We start from the raw sequence: 23,001 nt of genomic DNA, 5'->3' as shown, positions 1-23,001 counted from the left end.
ACAATAGTTAAAGACAAAAATCACCATTTCAGACATGTTATTTAGTGTCAAGCCTTTCATTTCATCCATTTCACTCTTCACTGCAGATACTCTTTCCAGCTCCTCCTGGGTGTAACTATATCCAGAAATACCTTTCTTGTCTTCAATAGCTTGCTGCAGACACAAAAAATAAATGCTGAATGCGAGTCCATTAATAAGTAATATGGCAAATTCCTTCACAGAGCCAAAATGTTGTAAGAAAGCAAAAAAGGTGAGTACTGTAATAAGTTTATTTTAAAAGCGCTTAATATCTGCCAGAAAAACTAACTTTTTATCTAGTACCTGTACAGTAGGATAACAACAACTTTCTGTAAATACACTACTTGGTGATTGAAAGCCCAATGACAATGACCTAAAGCCCACAAAGTAAAGTGGGCTTTAGGTCAGGCTCTGAAGTTCAATGTGTACGATCCAGATAATTATTTTTTAAACAACTGTCAAGCAAAACAAAATAAGTATTGTATTCATTGTAATAATACTAACACATGTTACCAAATCCTAGCATTACATTACATAAACTTTACATTTAATTGTATGTTGATGTAATGGTCTTTAGGGAACACTTGCTCATCAAGTACGTAAGGAGGGTATTTTCTGAAATCTGAAAGCTAAGTGTTGATTTGTGCACCCACAATTTGTTAAAAAGAAAACATCCTTCCTTAAAAGTGCCATTTATCTATGAACTCTGAGTCCGTTATCCTCAAAAACCTCTTACAACCATATGTTTAAGAAAAGATTTGTCTCTACTGATAGCTACCGCTACCACGATGGAAGCATTTTGTAGACTTTAATAGCAGCGTGTAGTTTGAGAGTGCATTATGCCCAGGGCTAGAAAAGGTGTATGTGACCTACTGGGGAAAAGCGTGCACTTATCTGGTGCTAAGGACTCTATGAAGTCACAGCTCTGCAGTTTTATTAGAAGGTATTTTAGAAAAGGTCAGGCTTGAATGAGAATATACTGTTGACCGTGTGCTCACAGAAAAACTTCCAGTGCTTTGCCTCTGCTGTGATTTTTCTGTGAGATAACGAGTGTATGTTCATTATCCTGTTGTAAATAAACACTTCAGAAGTGTTTATTCACCTTCCTTCTACTTGAGTAGCAATCATGAGAAAAAGCTCTCATCCTACTGCTTAGGTGCTTCTTTCTACCCAGGTAGCACTTCTCGTTTTACTTTTAATTAAACAATGAATGCCCTATTGAAATACCAGAACACCATTCGCTGCATCTATGTGAGTATCTTTCCAAGGTCTATCCCATGTATTCTCAGTTTTCTTTTCATAAGGAAAATACTTTTCTGTTTAAAAACGTGAAATTATGTACATATAACACCACAGACATAAGATAAATAAAACCAAAGTATTTTGATAATAAGAATAAAAGTAATGGAAGAAAATACTACAGCAATAGTATTGCATTTGGGATGCATGTGTATTCCCTGAATACTTACAGTTACAGATAGCAAAATCCTTCTCCTGCTGTTCTGGCTTAGAAAAAGCATTCATCCAGTTTTAGATTTTTTGCCGACTGTAAAACGCATTTTCTTCTAAATATTCTGGGGTTAGAATGTTTCCTTCCCGCCTGCTTTTTTTTTTTTTTTTTTTTTTTTTTTAAAGTACCATTCCTATATATGTTGCAGCAGTAACCTGAGTCCTACTTGCTGTTGATAACTTTCAAAGCCCTTACTATGTATGTGGATACCAACAACTAATTTAAGAATCCAGCCTTGGATTCTCTCTAACTGGAGTTACTGAAGATTTACCACTGCCTTTAAAAAGCAGGGTCAAGCCCCTCAGGCTACAAAAAATTGCAGAACAGTCGTGACTGCCTGTGAGAAGCAGTTGCTGAACATAAAAAAGCAGCTTAGCGTAGTCAACAGGCAAAAATAAGTTTTATAGCCTAATGACTCTTTTACTAATGACAGCAGGAGAGCTGAGGACAATACACATTAGAATCTAACAAAACAATATCCATCTTACTATATAGCCGTTACCAGGGAAGGCAGGGTGATGGACTGTGGGAGCAGTAAATGCTTGTATTACCAACTGCTGCTGAATGGCCTCGTGGCGCTGTTTTAGAAGTTCCTCTGTCCTCTGGAGGACACCGTACTCAGCTGTAATTTCTGCTATTTCCAGTCGCTTCTTTTTATAAAGTGTGTTCTTGCTCCGGAGCTTATTAACATAGTGTTTAAACTGGAAAGAGAGGGAATAGAAATATCATTTAACATAAAGCAAAAAAGGGCCTTATGACAGGCCGTTGCTATATAAAATGTAATTATCCTATTTGGACTGCATATTGAAGATTAAGTGTTTAGAACAGAGCACTGGAATTCAGGATTCCCAGGGTCTATTTTATTTTTGGCTCTGCATTTGTTCACTGAGTGAGATCAAGAAAACCTGCTCTATTGCTTTCTGTCCCAGCTCACTCATTTGTAATAGTGAGATCACTCCGTTCTGCTTGCCACCGTTTGACAGTTGGAAAAGCAATTACTCTTTGCACAACATTGTGAGAATCATGGATAATAAAAAAGTTAATGTAATAGTAATTTGCACTTGTAAGAGAGCACCACGTCAGCAGTGCGCCCCAAAGAACTCTGCAGACCAAGGGACTTGATAAGAAAGTGCAGAAAAGTTGGAAGAGGAGAGGGCATGGGAAAAGATGATTGTTTTTCTTAAATGCTAGTTCTCCGTGGTTACAGGGTGATGTTCTCCTCCCTTGATTCTTGCAGACCTAACTGGTATCACTGGTTAAGTTTTTAAAAACAGGAAAACAAAAGCAGAGTCCTTGCATAGAAGCAGAGAAATGCAGCATCTCTTTCATTCAAAATCTAAAATACTAAAGATTTTGTATTTTTATTGAAGACTAAGTAAAATAATACATATTCTTACAGATCAACAACAGCCTTAGCTAATTCACATCTGAATATGTGTGTGCTCAGTCTGTAACACATAGGGAATACCAGGTCTTGACACAAACACAGTATTTTTCTTTGCCTTAATGTTTTCCATCTGCCAAACAGGCTTAGCTCTTACTCTTATATTTTACATGAGAGCTATGAGGCAAATGCCAGTCACAGCTCAAAAATGCATTCAGATCCAGAGATGGAAAGCAAATAAAATGTATTGTAACAAATGATCTAAGAACAGGCTTCAGAATGTTCCTTGATGAGGAGGGGTTCAGCATGTGCAGAGTGAGCATAAAACGGGGAGCCCCCAAGAGAAAATAGGAGTCCCACTACCACTGACACAAGTTTAGAACTCAAACATAAAAGAACTTTGGTTTTGAAATTTACATTCTTTTTTCTTTTTGCAAAATTATGCCTCTCCCTTCTAAAGAATAAATCCAAAAACCCAATGTGACCACAGCCTAAGAACCCCCAGAGTAACTGTATGTTCTATAAAAAGTGTCCTGGGCAAAACGCCCAAAATGAAATCAACCCTGTTCATCTGCCATCCTGTGCAATATCTAGGCCAAAGCTGCTTCTCTCTTGCTATGCTCCAGAACTATTTTTAAAGCCAAAAGCTATAAACGTTTTTGGTGAAAGAACAAACCCACAAATTACTCAATGTGCTCTATGCAGATTGGACTATGTGTGGCTTTGGAATACCATTTTACATTGCGCGTACTACCTAGGACAAGGATAGACAAGGTCACCTAAGCCACAGCGCTGCACAGCGAAGGCAGTGCCGTTACTGTCACACTCTTTGTTATATTATTGGCACGCTTAATATAGTATTAGCGGAATTACTTCTTTTGCATAGCAAATTCAAGTATGCCCTCTAAGTTAATACAAAAGGCTCTTGGTTTTTTAATTGCTTAGACAATATCAAGTTTTCTGTGATATTCAAGTGCAAAAGTATAAACACAATCTCTCCTGATGAGAATTTAAGGGAAGCACAGCTGTCTGTCTTATTAAAGGAGTTCCTGAGATATTCCATTTGACCAGTGGAATGTAATAAAGAATGATGTAAAGGATTACTCTCCCTTAATATGTGACCACATACAGCTATCAAATCTGAATGATTTTCTGTCAGTTTATCCCAGGACGAAAAGCAAACGATTATTCTCTTCACTTCTATAGCTACTTTTAAGGCCTCGAAAATAGCTTGAGTGGGCGGTATATTTGCATATTCAGTATTGAAAGCATAATGTATTTTACAATGAAGTCAAAGGATCTTGTTGATTAAAGAACAAATTCCACTAATGTTCTATTATTAGTTGATTAAGTTAGGACTTTATGATAAAAATTTCATCTCAAACAAACCACAAGTTGCTCACACTGACAAGCAAAACCTGTTCATTTCAGGAGATGGATGTCTATCTTTCATCGCCATCTCTGGCTTTTTAAAAGCAAACTTAACCTTTCACATAGCTTTTATTGCAGCAAAGTAGAACAAGATATAAACAACATTAGCAAAATGATAGTAGCTGTAGAAAATCAATCAATATTTTGGCAGAATTTTCAAAAGACTTCATCTACTCAAAAGCAGCCCAGATTAGCCCCCCAAAATCTCACTGACTAAAAGCTTCTTTTGTTCCAGGGCCAAATTCAGAGCTGGAGTTATTAGATCTGACTCCCCTTAAATCAGCAGTTTGTAGGCATCTTATGGCAAAATTAGGTTTCTTCAGCCTAAAAGCCGACAGCAATTCCGTAGGTTTCCAAAAATTAAAAATAAGCTTCCTGTAAAATACCAGCGCTATTGTTTGTGTAAGCATTACTTCTGAAGCTTTATACTCCCATCTATATGTAGCTGAAAAAAATCAAGCCTTTAAAATGCTACACAAAATTGTATTATTTTACTGCGGTAAAAGGTCTTTTAAATAATTTGAATAGTTCACAAAAGTAACATTATCTAGCTACATCACTTTAAAATTAACTACCCAAAAGGAATCCATTTTTGAGCAGCAGCATTTTCCCATAGACCAGGTCAACTGCTCCCTGCGTAGACACTCAGCATGCTCAACCTACAGAATTCCCATGGATCTGTCAGTGCCCACAGCGATGCACCATTCAAGGCCACGTTCACTAGTAAGCTTTTCTTTCTCAAGCAACTTAACACAAATAGTTATTTAAGCTTCAAAGATTAAATGCCTGGACAAGAACCAAATGCTGGCACTGAGTTAGCAGTTAAAGTAAACAAGCCTGGAGACCCATGTTTGCTAGCCGAGGGAGAGCCCCTTGAGATACGAAAACTATCCAAATGAAAGCAAAGAAAGATTATGCTTTTTCACTTAGATATTTTTATGGGTGACCGTAACATAACAAGCGTGGAATCTAGATTTTGAAATATTGTGAATGAAAACAGGACTTTGATCTCTCATCCAATGTCCTGCAGCATGCAGTATCTAGCATCCCGAGGCAGATCTCCTGGGTTATGTTCCATTTTTACTGAAAGAATCCAGCAATGCTAGCACTTTATGCTTCTCCACTCACTACAACCTCCAAGAGACTGCTATCACCAGATTCTTACCACGCTTCTGTGAAGCGGCGACAATTCTAAATAGAAGACAATCGAATCACAGCTATTAAAATGGCTTCTCCAGGACCATACAGAGTGTGGCAGGTTACCCCCCTCCAGGAAAGAAGATAAGCATTTCACCACATGCTTCAGTGCTCTGCTGAACTGGGATCAAAGCCCAGCTCCAGTAATGCTTAGTCTTACGCCTTCACTGTAAGTCCGTCGTTTTGTCTCCTGAAAACTAACATTTGCCCCATGTGAAGTTTCATAAGGTTCTTATTCCAAGATTATCATTAAAGGAGAAAATAGATAAGCTTGTTTTCAGAAAAGAACAAATCCCAGATTAATCCCTCACTTGCGAGTCAAATCTTCAAAAATAGTATTTTATGGATTACTGTATCAATTTGATTGTGTTATAGTAATCAAAATATTCTTCACACAAAAGTACTACAAAAAATAATTAACTGTAAAAAAAACCAAACCCTTTCTCAAAAGCGTAATCTAAACAAGGTTCCAAATCAAGTTTTGTTAATAAGGTTATTTGCATAAGCACAATAATTGCAGAAAATATTAGCTGACTATCTCTATTTTTATTAAGGACTGAGGAACAGATGTTTTCATTTTCTGACTAGGCCAATTAATGGGATACAGACTGTCCAAAGTATAAAAAATCAGTTAGGAGAAGTTCCTCATCATGACAGATTTTCAGTATTTTTTCCTAAGGGGCTCTAAATTTAAGCTAGTACAGCCACTGTTGGCTATAGTTCATAAGCCATACATAGAAGAACAAACTTCTAAAAGATCTGAGCAGTATCACCTTAATCTATTAAAATGAAAGCATCCTACAGCTTGCTCATTGGACAGATCAATCAGGAAAATTCATTAGCATTAAGCAGGGTATCTCTTCTAGGAGTGCTTGCTTCTGGTCAGGAAAGAAGTATTAAAGTAGCCATTACTAATAATTTGGTTCAATCATATTATCTATAATGAAAACTCATTTTCAGTTACCACTGAAAATGCATAGATCAATACAGTTGATGATTTATTCATGCCAGTGGGTGCTGAAAGAGCATTCAGTTCAGCTCAGATTTGTCTGAATCACTGAATATATTTGGCTTAAATGATGGTTAACTTCTTATAGCAAAAAGCTTCTGGCTTCTGTAAGAATCTTACCGATTTGCCACTTCTATTCTCACAGCTCGACTACCAGCTATGCTCCTATTTCCATGTGCATGGAGCCTTTGACAGACAGGAATATAACCGTACCTAGAACCGTAGTGAAACGTTAAAGAGCACATTGATAGGATAATAGAGTCTGGGTCCTGGCTTAAACCATTTAATGTTGAAGTTGTGAGCTCCTTTATAGCTGCTCTCTTAAAAATCCATCCATCTAGTTGGGAGCTAGATAACTGTTTCTGGTGGATTCAGATGAACCTGAGTTTTAGAGGAAAAGTGACAAGATCTATGGTCCCAGACTGACTGATTTCTCTGTTTGCAAATTAAAACATTTTTTATATTGTTTTAGCAGGGGCAGGTAGGCATGGATGAGCGTTTGCATGAAAAAAAATTAAACTCCTTATGTAAATGTATATGCAAAACTCGCATATCTGTTAACAAACCAGTCAGACTTTCTATGTGCCATTCTCAAAAACATATTCATTTCAACTCCTGTAGCTAAGCACAGCTATGATACATTCTATTCTGATACCTTGGGAAAGTCTGGGTTCTTGGGGCCTACGCTGAACTCTGAAAAGTACAATGCATTGTGTAAAGAGCTAAAAATATCACAGCTTTACCTAGGATCACTTGTAATTGAACCATCTAGCCTTCTAAGTGTCAACGTTTGATTCCCTAATTTTCAGGATCTGACAGCTGCAGCTAGGAGCCTGCCAACTTTGCCCCATGCTCGTTGTACTTTGTTTGAAGTGCTTAAAAAGATTTCATAATCCCTGAAGCAGACCATTTATGCCTATTTTTTTGTGTTTGATGTACATGAATTGGTTATTCCCTGCTGTTTCTTCTAAGTTCTGTCTAGTTGCACAACCTCTTCAACCGAGTTGAATGCTGTAACATTCCTTTTTACGATTACAGAAGAAAGCAGAACGCTAGCACCTAAAAACATAAGCTAGGATTGACCTTTGGGTGAATGAAGTGTTAAGATGACCTCAACTGGAGACCCAAATACTGGTATGGGAGTGCAAGCTAGGAAGGCATGGATTCTTCGATTGCCAAGGCTTGTGAGTGCCATGATGTAAGAGGATACAGCAAAGCGAGACAAAGAGAAGATGAGAAATCCTGGGTATAGGAGAGAAATAGTTTGTTGATTTAATGGTAGCATTTAGATAGGTTAAACATAGCAGGATTAAAAGCCCATTTTAAACTTAAGACAGCAAAGCTATGTGTTAAAAACTCCTCTTTCTTCCGTTCTGAAAATGGAGGAAATGTAAAACGTGTGCGACTGCAACCAGAAAGCATAAGGAAGCTCTTGGTTGTCAGAGGGTGCACAGTGAAGGTCGAATGTACAACCTCTTTCTGTCCCCACTGAACATACGTGTTACAAGGGCGACTTACCACTACATAAATCATGATTTCCTTTGGTATTGGCTCAAAGCTGGAGTAACAGAGCACTGAACCAGAAAATACAAATCTAAGAGCATAATGTATCAGAACCAAACGTATAGCAAAAGGTTGTCTGGTGAGTGATAAACTGAGATTTTTACTGATGAGAAAGAACCTGTTCACTTCACTTTTGCTTCATCACCTCTTCCCTGCCAACTTACTTGTCTCAGCTGTCAGCCCTGCCTTCTCACCACCTCGGCTCTGAAGCAGGGCTGTTTCTCTAATATGCATTTGCAATGTACTTTATGGAGATACAAAACCTGTAGCACCAAGGTCCTGTGCAGCATTTTTGGCAGCAGGCATTTACAAAAGAATTAAATACCATTATCTCTGTTTTCCAGATGAGAAAACTGCAACCTTTGAAAAAGAACCAAAATCCTCAAGAATTCAAATATTTTCCTAGTTCTTAGCCATACAAAACACTCTTTTTAATGTTTTACACTGGTGCCCAGGAGTACCACTACAGTATACCTAATGAAGTAATAAACAAGAACAGGACACAGATCACATATTGCCATCTTCCTTGGGCCAATGTGCAGAAAGGATTTTACAAAACAGGAAATGCTTTTTATGGAAAGACTAACACTTTTTATTTTAAGCTGATGGCTTTGTCCAATGTGCTCAGTCATTTATCCTTCACTCCTCAAAATGAAGACTTGAAAATATTTTAAAAGTCACAAGCAGAACATACTTAGACAAAAGGAATGCAGCTTATGTTCAAAACAGGTCTTGTCTTTTTTCTGTCTTGAGCCTCTTCCTTGTATCAATTAACCTGAACTTTTCATTAAGTCACTTACGAGGTTCCACCTTATGAGGTTTCCCTCCCAACCTGTCCTCCTTGAATTTCTATGGATCAGAATATGTTGTTCCCCTCAAGAATGGGCACAACATGAATTATTTCTTACCTTACAGTGCATTTGCACAATGTAAAACATATGTTGCTGTCTTGGTAATGTATACTTGTCTATTAATTAAACACTTCTTTCCCATCACATGTCATGAAACACAGATTGTCTGCTTTCTGTTTTTATTTTTACTTTCAAAGTTGTCAAAGACTCTAGCAACATGCCCACTGAGGTTGAAAATCTTATACTGGAAAGAAATCTAATGCATGGTTGTCTTATTATTGCTACCTATGGAAAGTGGACAGTGTGTCACGGTAAAAGAAATCAACATCTTAATTTTTCAATGTCTCTGTGCCATTACTTCCACCTGTAATTTTCATCTTGATTCACAGAAAAGAAAAAAGGCAAGAAGGTGCAAGTGAAATCCACATGGATTCCATATTGCACAGGAAGCCTTTATGCATAGGTGTACATACACATTTCAATACTTGCTTTACTCTTTAAGACTCCTTTAAAAGCAAAATGCTTTTCGTGGAGCAGGCATGTCCTATGGGATAGGAAGGGAGTTCCTTCTGCAGACAGTGTTCTCTGTATTGAGTTGTATGTAAAAAAAGCACAGAAACAGACAAAGAAAGCAAAGAGTGTTAAATGACAATGATCAGATAAATGATGGCAGTGCAAACAAAGACAATATGTGAGGGAATGAAAAGATATACTAAGTCAGAGAACGATGCAGCTAAAATACTCTTTGCTTCAGTGATTCTGCCTGTAAGTACACTTAGCAGGCTTCTCCCAAACTAAGAGAAATTATTGTCTTAAGTCAATTCATTTTGCTGACAAACCACTACCCAGCTGCAGCAGCCTTATTGTTTGCGAACTTCTGAAGAAAAAGCTGCTTTGAGAAGTACAGCCTCAAATAGAACTCTGCCGGAGCTGCATGGATTGTGTGAGTCAAAGTCTGTCTTGCAGCTAAACTTCAGGAGGGTCTAGGATAATATTTTTAAGTAAAAACTTTTGTGGGTAATAAACACAACAGGACTTAACTGCATTTCTGATAATTGCTGGTATTAGGCTTTATGATCTTATATCATCCAGAGAATGGACAGTAACGCAGATTTTTATTATACATCAAATAATAAAATTAATCTCCGTGACTTATCACTTGAACTCCTAATCCCTTCATTAGTCCTGTCGACTTTTATAGTAAGTTATTTCCCATCATACTACTGTGACAATACTGATATTATTTTGATTCAGAGTCTGGAATATTACAACAGCCCAACATTAAGTCCTCATATACCTTGCAATCTGTTAGGTACAACTGAAATTAATAATTTGAAAATAGCTACAATTCAAGTAGAGTTGCATTATAAATACTGAAATGCATTTGGAAGCACCGGACAGCACTGTACTATCTGCACCATAAAAAAAAAGCAGCCTTCAAATATGTTAATTTTGGAATTTGGTAACAAAAAATGTGCATTAAAACCAACAGGGCAATCTGTTGCAATGCTGAGGCCATGTAGTTTGACAACATACTATAAAAATGGATAATGAATGAGCAACTGCAGAAGCAGTTATTGCAACGTACAGTTAAAAGGAAATTGTGAGTTAACAAAAATTGATCTATCTCTTATATTTCCTCTTCCTTATATCTCATTCTATTGCATACCTCATCCCCTTTCAGAACTTCTGATCCCTCTAACTCCTGGGCCTGAGTGGTCTTCTGTAACATCTGCCTTTCAGTGTTGGACATCTCTTCCTTAGCAGCCTGAAGTTCTTCTGCCTTGGCTTCCTTTTTCCGGGAAATTATAGATGCCTGCATGGTCATTAAACATGCATATGGATAAGTAAAGTAAAAATTGCCTTGTTTAATCATTAGTGAAATGTAATCCATTAAATTTCAGGCATTGCACCACTGAAACCACATTTTAACTGTCAGAAACTGATTTTCATTAAGAAATGTAAGCATGTCTCACTGCAAAGAAAAAAGCATCGATTGTGCATTAGATCCAGTGGGTTAAACCACAACTTCAATGAAGTTGATTGCAGACTCCCAACTTTTTCCAGTACAGCCAAGATTTCAAGCACACACTTTCTTCCCAGATTCATGTTGATACATTTTACATTTACATTTCTTCACCTCATTTTTTCATTTTCATTGAAGAAAAAAGGTAGGCATTTTAGCTGCTCCATTTCTTCTGCTTAGTCCCTTTTTGTGCATATGTAAGATACACCAACGTGGCTTAACTGGAAAGTTATCCAAGATTTCACAAATGTCATAATACAGATTTTTATAAACTGCAACCTACTCCAGCCTACAGAAATATGTTATACTAACAGCAGAACCAAGCCACTAAATCTTGGCAAATAGTTAGAAGATTATGAATAAAGCAATACAGTACAGAAATAGTGTAAATTACAGATATTGGGGGGGGGGGGGGTGTCCCAGAAGATAAAGCATTTTTAAAAAAATAATATTTTATACAAGTCAGGGTATTTATTAGTACCTAACATTTGACCAGAAGCTAACAGATTTGGGAACATAAGTATACATTAGTTCAGAGGGCGGGAAGGCATTTTTACCTTGCCAGAGCATACTATTTAAAAACATTTTAAAATAACACAATGCATTAATTTAGCTGCATGCGCATTAATTTGGAGGCATGGTTGGTTCCTTCATATGAAAGGCAAAACTTAGGAAAAAATGAAGCAAAATACACACTGGCTTTCTCACACTAGATTAAAAGGACCAGCTTTTTTCTAAAAATATATCTAACAGTTCTGCTGGGGTAGTATCTCAGCTCTTTTGCTTCATGAGATATCTGCAGTAAGAAATTGTGGTACAATATATATATGATTATTTTGTAAAACAGAAGCCAGTCCCTAGCAGAACAAAGACCACCATATGCTTTCAACTCACAGCCATGACCTGAACATAATTATGTCACAAGCCAGTTGGTCTTTGGTACCAGCACATTATGTAGCAGGCTTTTCTTTCGGGAAGCAGAGCACCTCTTACCAAACAAAATGGTGTGTTTCATATTGCATATGTGATTGAATTGCAGTATACATTTTTATCCCCATTTTTTTCCTCCCACTGATACATTTTACTTAAGCCTTTTTATTTTTCAAACCGTCACCATAAGTATCATCATGAAAAACCTCAATAAAATTAGCAGTGGTACAGGTTGCCTGGGCAAGAAATCACATCTCTGCATAAGCTCTGAAAATCTCAAGAGTTCATAAATCCTTTTTATAACTTGTGACTTTACTAAGACTAGAAGACCAGACAGGCTATTTCATAGAAAGCCTATTTTATAACCTCAGGATGAAAAATCAAAGAATACCTTCTTAATAGATATAACAGGAAAAATAGCATGTGGTCAAACACAAGCAAGGGATGTAACTGAAAGCAAGCCTTGCATCCAGGTCTGACTGCAGCATCAGCCCACATGCTGCCTTTTAAGAATCTGTCCACAGCTGGAGCTTTCCTGAAATAGCTCCTCCAAAATGTTCCTTCCAGAATTACTGTGATGCAGCTGAAGGGCAACACCTAACAGCTTAAGGACAGCGGTCGATACAAACTCACCGATGTTGACTGAAAGCAATTGTTTGACTCAGCCCTAAGCATATACATCCAACAGCTATTTATTTTCTTTTTGTCCTCCACTATTACATATTTCTACTGATTTATGCTAAATAATTAAAGAAAAAAATCAGTATGTAAACCAATCAATGACTGAAATTGCTCTACTGCTTCTACTTAAAAAATGTTTTGTTCCTTCTTACCTGTTGGCGATACATGGAAAATTTACTATCAGTTGTCTCATACTTCATCATTCTTTTCTCAATAAGCTGATTAATTTGTGCATTTACTTCATTTATCTGCAAGACAGAACAGAAAACTAAGGAAATGGAGCATTAATTCTTTAACTTCTCCAAGAACTAAATGCTTTGCAAACCAGATTTACAATCCAGATAGTTCCATTTTTAAAACAGAGAAACAAACCCAGAAACCTCAATGAGTCATAAAGTACTGGAGAGGAAAAGGCTATGGTTTGGATTTCCAGTTCTGTGCGTTTATGATAAGGCAGAAACATGACATTAGCCCTGAAAAATGAAGTAAACTGGTGTACATGGAGAAAAAATGCATGTGAATTGGCACAGACAGAGAAAAAAGACTGGTATTGTCACATACTATGTGAAAAATGTAATTTTATCAGTATTAACTAAAGTTCCTTTTCACTCAACCATTTATCAGAAGTTTTAAGAGGACCAAATAAAAACTAAATGCTATCAAATTTCCAGTGACATTTCTTCAAATGAAGAGTTACAGACCATCATATTTCCAGCTCTATGGTACCTTCCTTCCACTGCCACAAAACGGACTTGCTTGTCCGCAGTCTCAGTCTGTTGATCTTCGTTCCAGCTGAAGCTTTAGAGCCTACTGCCTCTGGAAACTCAGAGCTACACCAGTGTACTGATGCCAGCTTTTCCAGTCCTGACATAATGCTACACTGGGACTCTCATCAGCCATGGAAACCACAGCCCTAGCAACCTTCCTTTAATTCTCTGCTAACTAGATGAGTGCTGATAAGCAAGCAGTGTAAATATGTGCTGAAATCCAATGAAGTCCAAACATCACGCAGGTACAGCACTGGGCATTATCCTGACATTTCTATGAGCAATATCCGTGTACTCTGCAAGTATTCCAAATAAAGTGCTCAACAGGACTAAAAATGCTCCAATGCCTGAAAAAAAGAACTGTAAATTCTATTCCTTTACATAAGTGGTAGAAAAGGCCTAAATTTGAAGACGGCTAAGAACTCCCTTCTGTGAATAAATGTCTGGTTTATATATTATAAAATGCATGATAGTAGCATGCTCAGTGCAATTCAGCTCCTTTTAAGAAGGCTGACTTTAAAAAAAAAAAAAAGCTAAGGCCATGCTGTGATAACAGATAATAAAAACATACCATATACTTGGCTCTTAAGAAGAAAATACTTCCAAAATATAACAAATTAAAAGGTTACCTCATGGAAAAAGAGGGGGAAAAAAAACAAACTTGAAGCTTTCTAAACTACCACCAAAAACCCAACAATACCCTTGGAAAAAGAAAGGTGCAAAACATGGCTTTAACTATGCCTGAAAGAAGTAACTGCAACGACAAATATTGTTTTGATTAGAAGAAATAAACTAGGAAAGCAGAGGCTGAATCACAGAGCTAGTTTATTATTTCAGACCTAATCTACCATTTAATAATGCTGTCAAATGAATCCAAAATGGCATTAGGCTGTCACTGATTTTACTTTCACAAAAGCAGTCTTAACCTTAGAATACAACATATTCTTGATGACACTCGACTTCTGATTCTCACCTAATCCAAAAAAACTGCGGGCATGTCTTTATTACGTTACTTTGGCATGCTCTGCGTGTGAATGCACAGGCTAGTATGATGATGGAGTTGCTAAACCTCTCTCTGCTCCAAGACACAAGAAGAATGGTGGATGGCCTCACGCCCATGGGTAAATCATTCTCTAATCTATTACAAATACTGTTTCCTCATCATCTGTATTTCACAGCAAAGGCCAAGTTGGAGATCCTAGGACTATTAAAAACCAAGTGGTAAGAGAAGGAGAAGACATTCAGACTGAGCAGTGTAACTAGTAGTATGTAGGACATCTTCCTACCCTGGCTAACACTGATGATTATGATTTACAATAGAAATACTAATAATTAGCATTCCTCTAGATTCTTCTAGAACACAATACTACATATTTAATCCTTCATTTAGTATTATGCAAATATGAAAACTTCATTGAGTAAAATATATAAATGTACTTCCATGGCAACAAATCCCTCTGCACATATTGGATATATACTACAAATAAGGATTTTTGCTCATTCTAACACTACTTGCTTTTAACTTCTGAAAAAATCTGGAAAGGTAAATCGCGTATTTGATTCTCAAATGTCCTTTGGTTTTACCAACTGAAACAAACAATGCAGACCTATTCCAAACACTAAGGAGTTCTCAGCCATTGCACATTGATTAAGACACGATATTGTGAAGATGTATTGCTCGGAGAATGTTGTTCACCGCTCCATAAACATTCTCTATATATTGGTATAAACTCCCTCAATGAAAAAATCAAATCTTTAGCGCTAAATTAACATCTCTGCTGATACCACAGCAAATTGCTAACACAACTTTCTAAATAGCATTTAAGGGTATGGTTGGGTTTGGGGTTTTGTTTATTTTTATTTGTGTTTTTTAAAAAAACAAACATCTGAGAGTTTGCATTTAGTGATTAACACATCTTTTGTTTTACAACTGAAGGGATCTTCCTTTGTGAATTAAACATTTTCTCAAGGATATAAAGTAGGGATAAGGAAACTACAGTGTACAAGAACCTTAGACTATGCTATGGAACACAAATTGAGCGTGACCTTGATTTACCTTGATTTCAAGTACATTGAGATCAGATTGACTCATAGCCGGCTCTGCAACCACCTTTTGTAAGATATATGTTGAATTCTTCTTACTTTCAAGCTCTCTAGGTATTTTTTCAGTAACCAGGTATGAATTGAAATTTATCTCCTCTTCTAGTTTCTTCATTAAATCTTAAAAATAAATTAAATCAGTGTCTATAAAAGTAATGTAGTGGATAATTAAGTTTGATCTCACCAACACATTACAGTAATTAGCAGCAGATGATAACAGCAGCAACATAACATTTGAGTCTTCTTTTCAGCGCTCAAAGAAACAGGTAGTTACTTGATTTAGAATGTTAACCTGCATGTTGAACAATATAATACGTATTATTATCCATCTGTATCTCTAACATATAACCATTAACTCCTTGACAGTTTCATCAATAAACAAGTAAACCCCTTCTTACATGAAACTAACTGCATCAGATGCAAAATTCGACATGCAGTATTGATGTAGAAAGCCATTAACCCTACGTGTGTCTCATATCAAGATATTTGATTCTGTGTTACTTTTTTTTGTGTTGTGAATTATGTTCTTCTGAAATTTTAGAAGTTAAGAGCTAGACTTTGGTTGCTTATGTGCATGCAAGATGAGGGGCAGCAAAGCATGCCACAGTTTTTTTTGCAGTTGGGCCTACTCACAGATTGCATAGGTCATTGTTTTGTGTGAATTACTTCATCTACAGACAGACATTACCTCAGAGTGAATCCTTTGTCTGTACAAAGATCTGAATTTGGCCTAGCTCATGTATAGATTTGTTATATCCTTGGAAATTCTTCCTTAAAATAAGACTTTATTCCAATCCAGCATCTAAAAAGGCCTTAAAATGAGCAGAATTTAATGTATACCTACTTTAAGGGTCTTTCACATTGCTGGAACACTTATAAATTGCCTCCCTGTAAATAGCAAACTATTTTTTCTTCTAAGAACCAGCATTTAATCTCAGGACAATATATATATGAGAATGCTGAAAATAATAACAGGAAAAAAACAAGACAAAATTCTTGAGTAATATCGAAAATTCTGTTGAGAAAAGCAACCCCATTTAACAAGCCTGATGCACACTGCATGTTACCATGCTTACCATGATGTGGCTCTTGCAAGGTGGAGTAATTTAGCCTCTTTAACAGATCATTTGTAAATAAACAAAGGTACATACAGATAAGAACAATGCACAGCTAGAAAAATGTGACAGAATGAAATAAAGCATCTGTTTAAATTACATTACACAGTCTTCCACTGACAACAGGCAGTTTAGTGCAATTACTCCTCCAGGGCCCCTGTGCCAAGGACTACAGTAAGATTTGGAAGTCAGATGAGAGTGGGAATAGGTATTTCAGAATATTTTTTGTGATCTAGGTGACTAAAGAGTAAGTATCCTAGATACTTTTAAAAACTACTTGCTAGAGTTGCTGGGGTTTTGTGGGGGGGGAAGGGAGGGTGTCTCTCCATATTTGAGAGAATATGGTACTGCAATTAAATGCCAACAAAAGCAAGAAATCCAAAATCTCTTTTTCATGTACTGCAAAAGTAGAGAAAAGCTTGAGTACAGCTGTACTCTAATGTTGCTGCAATAGAGGGGATAAGAAAGAACGGAGCTGAAAGTAGGAGGTTTGGTTCTCAGGCTAAAAAGCCCACTGACTGCAAAAAGGAAAAGGTCAGAACAAAGTGAAATACAAGCCTAGGAAAAGGGCCCCCCGTTATTCTGCCACTATTCACCTCTAGAAACACTATACTGATAAAGCCTCCTCACCCTCTGCTCCCAGCTCAGACTGAAAGGAAAGTGACTTGGTTTAGCTGCCAGAGAGGAAATAAGCCATTAGTACTTGAGAAAGCCTCAAGAACTGTAAGAAAGAAAACAGACCCTAGGGAAAGCAGTGTTAGTAACAAAGTCAAGTCAACACAAACTAAAAATGAGCTGGAATTCCTCTTTTCCTGCAGCTTAGTTTGTTGATCTCTGTGTTTATGAAATGCAACACTACCACACAATCTTTCCCCCTTCGGGGAAAGGTCATTTATCTTGTGCAAAACAAACAGCATCAATACTGGTTTCAGAATGGGTAAGCAGAGTTACTCCATGGATGCAATAGCTATTATGTATGTGGCACAACAGATATACCCTGAGAAACACACCTGGACTTCCTGAGAGAGATTTCCCACTTCCTTCTTCCAGAAGAACTCGATTCCAGTCTTCCTCAGCCCACAACAGAGCTGGGCAGGAGGGACCACATTTTATGTATCACTAGAAATCCACCACCTCTGCAAATGCAGCAAAGCTTCCCACGTACACTGTGAGCTGAATTAACACCTCAAAACTGACTAGGAACACAACTCCCAATTTGGTATTTATAACCAAGATTTTTGGTGTGGAAATCAAAGTGATATCAATTAAATTATTCTGATACTAAATATTAACATTTTTGTTTAATCAAACAAATTTCTTGTTTTCCTCTTAGTAGAAAAAAAATATATATCTGCATATATAGCCTATATTTTATTTCTTGTACTCCAGTTTTCTTACAAAAACGTACATGCCTAAATAATCTGTTGTAGATATGACACTAAACTCTGGAAATAATGACACCTAAACAATTACTGTCATAAAAGTACATTTGAACCAATTGACTTCACAGGGTATAACCTTAATCACTAGCTAGATTCTGGGATAACCTCAGAGCTACTACCAACTTCTTTTAAACTGACTGGTTCTGCATCATGCCTACTTTTGATGGTGCAACAAGCAATGAAGCAAGTTAAAACTTGACATCTTGACAGGGAAAGACATGATGTCGTCAACATCCCTCATGACTATACGCAGTTTCTTTCCTAAACACTTTTGATATATTTTTTCCTCCTGTACAATTCAACATATGGAGAAGTAACTACCTAAGAGCTTTTTTTTCCTGCTTAACAGAACCTTAAAAAAAAACAAAACACAGGGCAGCTCTTAGTTGTTGTTTTTCAGTGAAAAACATTCTTCTTTCAAATTCCCAGGCTAGAGGAAAGAAAAGCAAGCATACTTTAAATCTTTCCATTACACATATAAATTCTGTTTTTAATGTTTTAACATTGACTTATAGTTACAAAATCTACATACGTAAGCCGCACAGAAAGTCTGGCTCTGTGCCCTAAGGTTATTTTAGCAAGGTTCTGCCAACCACATATTTACATGTGGAGAGCTATTAAGAGCAACTCCTCATGTTTTCCATTCAAATTTTATTATTATTATTACAAAGAGAGGGATGGGAGAAGGAGTTACTTAGTGCTTGCTCAGTCACGTAGAAAAGAGGCAATTTTCTCTGCATAATTCTGCTAATGGATCTAAAACTTAACTCACCTTGTGCTCAGATTCTTACTTCTTTTCCCTCTACAGGATACCAATTGTGCATCCTATATCAAAACCATTTGCAACAATAACTGGTTTTTTTTTTTTTGGGGGGGGGGTGTGAGAGAAAGAAAGAGGAGCACTCATTTTATAGACTATTTGCCAACACTTTGTTTAGTATCACACAGGAAGACCATGACAAAGGCACATCTAGGACAGAGGTTCACATGGCATTCCCCTACATCAAAGCCTTCACTTCCCTTTCTGCAATCATCATCAGAGTACTGAAACGATTCCCTCCACAGCTTCCAATGATATCACTTCCAATTCCCCTGTATTAAACAGAGGCCTGGGACACGCAAACACTAACAGATTATGATCAAATCATCCCTTTGATATCACCTGGAGAAACTAAAAAGCTTCCTCAGTTTGCCATTAAGTTATGCTTTCCGTGTTTATAATTATTACTGATGCTCATTGAAATCTCTCTGACTTTTCAATGTGCTTCTTGAATTCTGGTCGATGGACACCGTGTTGCAGTGATGGACACATCAGAGGTAATATAACTCTCCTATTCCATTTTCTTCCCTAAATAAATGCATGGACAGCACCAACTCTCTGACACTGGGAGCTCCAGTTGTACCATTCTACATGATGACCCACAAGTCCTTTTCAGAGTTACTTCTTAAAGAGTCCCACAGGCTGTAACTACATTGCACATACCTCATTCCTAGAGGGATACCATGTCACCTGCCTATTCCTTAAAATATATACTGTTGGCATTGCCTTGGCTTCTTAAGTGATTAAGGTCACTTCGAATCAACAATAAAAAAAATATTCAGTCATTTCCCCAAAAAATCAAATCCCCAAAATGATGAAATTTATTTCACCTGGCAATTTCACCAGTGATAATTTGCTATTTTCTCTCAGGTATCTGATGTAAACACTGAACAAGAGAGCCAAACACTGATTTCTGTATGTCCCTATTAAAAACATCCACTTGGTGATGATTCCCTGATTAATTTTCTTTCTAAAACTTTAAACAGACTCCTTTTAATCCTTTTAACAGGGGTCATGTTGAATTTTTGCTGCCTTGTTTGTTCTTCAAAATGGGCTGCAAGTTAAGAGCCAATGGTCTTAAAAAAGTCAACCATAGTAATACAATTAATCTCACTAACCAGACTTGTACTCTCATCAGAGATACCAAGTTCACTTAAAAGTGCTTTACCCCTGACCTTGCATCAATTGACAGTGACTTTATAATAAATGAAATCATTTAAAGATCAAATTAAAGTTCCACCCAAGCCATTCTCCTCTATCAAATAAATCTATAACTAATTGGAATGTGGTCTGCAGCACTGGTAGACATCATTTAAACTGGGGATTTTAGGGAAAGATAGTTCTGTGGAAAAGAAAAATGTTAATGTTTTCATTCAAATGGATTATTTAAATAATAGCATCCTAAATTTCTGTTTTTCAGCAAGTGTTCAGAATGACTTAAAATAGACATCTGTACAAAGCAACTCCTCTGACTGGAATCTTTGAATTTCTCAGCGCTCTAAATCTACTACGTATTAACTTAATGAAGTGTATAAATTACACATTTCACTGTTTATCAACAACACAATCATCTTAACACATTCTTTTAATCAATATTTTCAAGTTAGTCATCCACTTCTTCATATTTCTGCCAATAAAGTGAACAATAATGTCCTGTAAAATGGACAGAGATCAAGAATTTCAGTAATTCAGTTCGCTTTTTGGCATTAACAATTTGTGTTTGTGCCAGCAGAGATATTCAAAGCAAAAAGATGGCAATCTTGCTGAGAAAGCATGAGCTAGGTTATTCAAACTAGTGGTCAGTGTTAATAAAAATACTATTCATATCCAAACCAAAAATACCACAAAAGAAAACCCAGAAACTGCAAATTCATGTTCCTCAGTGCTACCAGCAGCTACTGCCTCACTATAGTTGAACAATACACTGCGTAGTACTGAAGTTCGGAAGGAGTGTACTGTGGAAAACAGTATGATCAATTTTAGTCTATAAAACATCTCATAATGATCAACTGTTTTCCAAGATCCAATACAAAGTCTTCTAAATACTGTATTTCTAAGAGTTAAAACCCTACTAACCATAAGCTGTATTTTCCTGGCACACCTAAAGCAGACTGATGCTAATTGCATGTTAATGATACTCATGAATATGTGCTAGTTGCATTCCTTATTCCTTAAAGAGTTTCTTTACATTTCTTTAAAGTACTTAATCCTAAATTAATTATAAGATGAAGTAATCAAAGCAGCATGTATCCGTAACACAAACTAAAAAGCTTCTACTCATTAACAACAGCTTTTATCATTTTATCTTGCTTTGGAAGTTAAAAGCAGTATTAAAAATGGAAGATAACTGTTCTAAAGGGAAGCATCTAACTTCCAGTGAAAATCCACACCTACCAACCAGCCGTTGAATTGTCAGCATACAAACTAAACTGATACGAATAGGCAGCTGAGGTATCTAGCTACAGCCAAAGGGAATTTTTAAAATAAAATAAATTGTGCTAACTGTAGACCAAGAAAGCTTTTAAAACAAATGGAATCCTATTCAGTGCACTGTGGTCACCTAATTTCAATTATTTAAAAAAGACAGTTGGCATTCTGTAATTGTTACTACAGACAGTGTCTTTGTAACTGCTATGGGGATAAGCAATTACAAAACTAAGTCCTGAAGTCTTTATTTGGGCAAAATTTCAACAAAAGTTTTCTTAAGGAATGACTCCAAGTTTTTCAGCAGAACATCTAAACACTTTTTTTTGTCCTCTGCAATCAGGGCTCAAGATAAGGAAATTAAATACATTAACTGTATCTGTATTTTCATCTCAATGATTAAATGACATATTTACTGGCTTTTTATTATGTTACCTTTACTTCTGTGAACTGAACCCATGAAGTTTCCATTGGCCTTAAAAAAAACTCAGGAACTGAAATAGAAATGTTGACACAGCTTTGCTGTATAAACTCTCCGATAGCTACTGCAAAAATGGAAGAGTTATAAAATCCATTGCAGGTCCCTTTGAGTAAAGATGACAGTTCAGATACTCTTTTAGTTCCATTTGTGGTTCAGTGGCTGATGAGCATCGTAAAAAAAATTAAAGTAAAATTACAAAGTAATAACAACACAATGTGGTGGTGACTGAAAAAAAAATTCTGTTAACTCAAAACAGCTGCCAAAGCAGTTATGTGATGCAACTGGAATATTAAGTGTAATTGAAAGAGCAGGGAAATGACTGACTTTACTAAGTCATTGTATATATCACCAATAACTATTCAGAATCTATCATTTTTGGCAGTAAGTTATACATATAATAAAAATCATTCTAGGCCATTTTTCTTTTGGTTTTTTGGGGGTTTTGTTTTTGTTTTTGTTTTTACACCACAGCAACTTAGAATGCAACTGGAAAAGACCTGTGAAAAGGACCGTTCTGAGTCTCACACCTTCTCACTAATTTACATCCAGTGAAGTATTTCCCTATAAATCAAAGTCAATGCCTGTAGGAACAGCACATAAAACCTCTATCAGTCCTGTGATGGTACTGATATCCAAGTGCAAGAGACAAACCAAGAGGGGTTAAGTGACTTGCCAAAGATCACATACGTCTGAAACACTTAACCCTAAACTGACTCCCGTTCTGTTGACAAACTGCCAGGCTAATCCTTGTTACAGTTTATTCAAAGTGATTAAATGATCAGAAACCTAGAGGCTGTCAAATTGTAGCCTTTGGAGGCAGTTATGCATTTACCTAGTAACTGCAATTCCTCCCCACCTGCTGTATTTATAAATGATCTTATAGTACTAACTTACTCCACAAGCAGTATAATTTATTTTGCTGAGGTTATTTGCAGACAGAGATATCCCTGAACACAAGGAGAAGCAATCTTGCTATTACTAATGTAACACAGCGACATACAACTCAATCAGCTACAGTGGTATAATGAGAACAAAGTATTTTAATATGTAAGCAAATATATTCATGTATAAATATATAGGTATATCTAGTATCTATAATTAAACTAATAATATAAACATAATCATATATGTGTGTGTATAATCCATAATCTATTAAAAAAACTTAATTAGGAAGTAGCTTTATTTTTGGTACCACACAAAACTACAACACAAAATTGCACTACAATTAGAAACAGCCCTTAGAGCTTTTCAA

General features: G+C 36.5%; 1 protein-coding gene across 1 annotated transcript in view; it reads right to left on the bottom strand.

Annotated features, from left to right (window-relative positions):
* Nucleotides 1-23,001, bottom strand: part of IFT81 (intraflagellar transport 81) — a 42,843-nt gene that overhangs the window by 11,358 nt on the left and 8,484 nt on the right. The window contains exons 8-12 of the mRNA XM_080370085.1: nucleotides 15,424-15,587; nucleotides 12,753-12,848; nucleotides 10,633-10,779; nucleotides 2,080-2,229; nucleotides 25-153 (exon numbers count right to left, since the gene is read on the bottom strand). Coding sequence (XP_080226211.1) covers nucleotides 25-153; nucleotides 2,080-2,229; nucleotides 10,633-10,779; nucleotides 12,753-12,848; nucleotides 15,424-15,587 — 686 coding nt within the window. The remainder of the gene's footprint in view (nucleotides 1-24; nucleotides 154-2,079; nucleotides 2,230-10,632; nucleotides 10,780-12,752; nucleotides 12,849-15,423; nucleotides 15,588-23,001) is intronic.

Source organism: Falco punctatus (genome assembly GCF_963210335.1).
Source record: "Falco punctatus genome assembly, chromosome: 1".
NCBI lineage: Eukaryota > Metazoa > Chordata > Aves > Falconiformes > Falconidae > Falco > Falco punctatus.
This window is presented reverse-complemented; position numbering and strand designations above follow the sequence as displayed.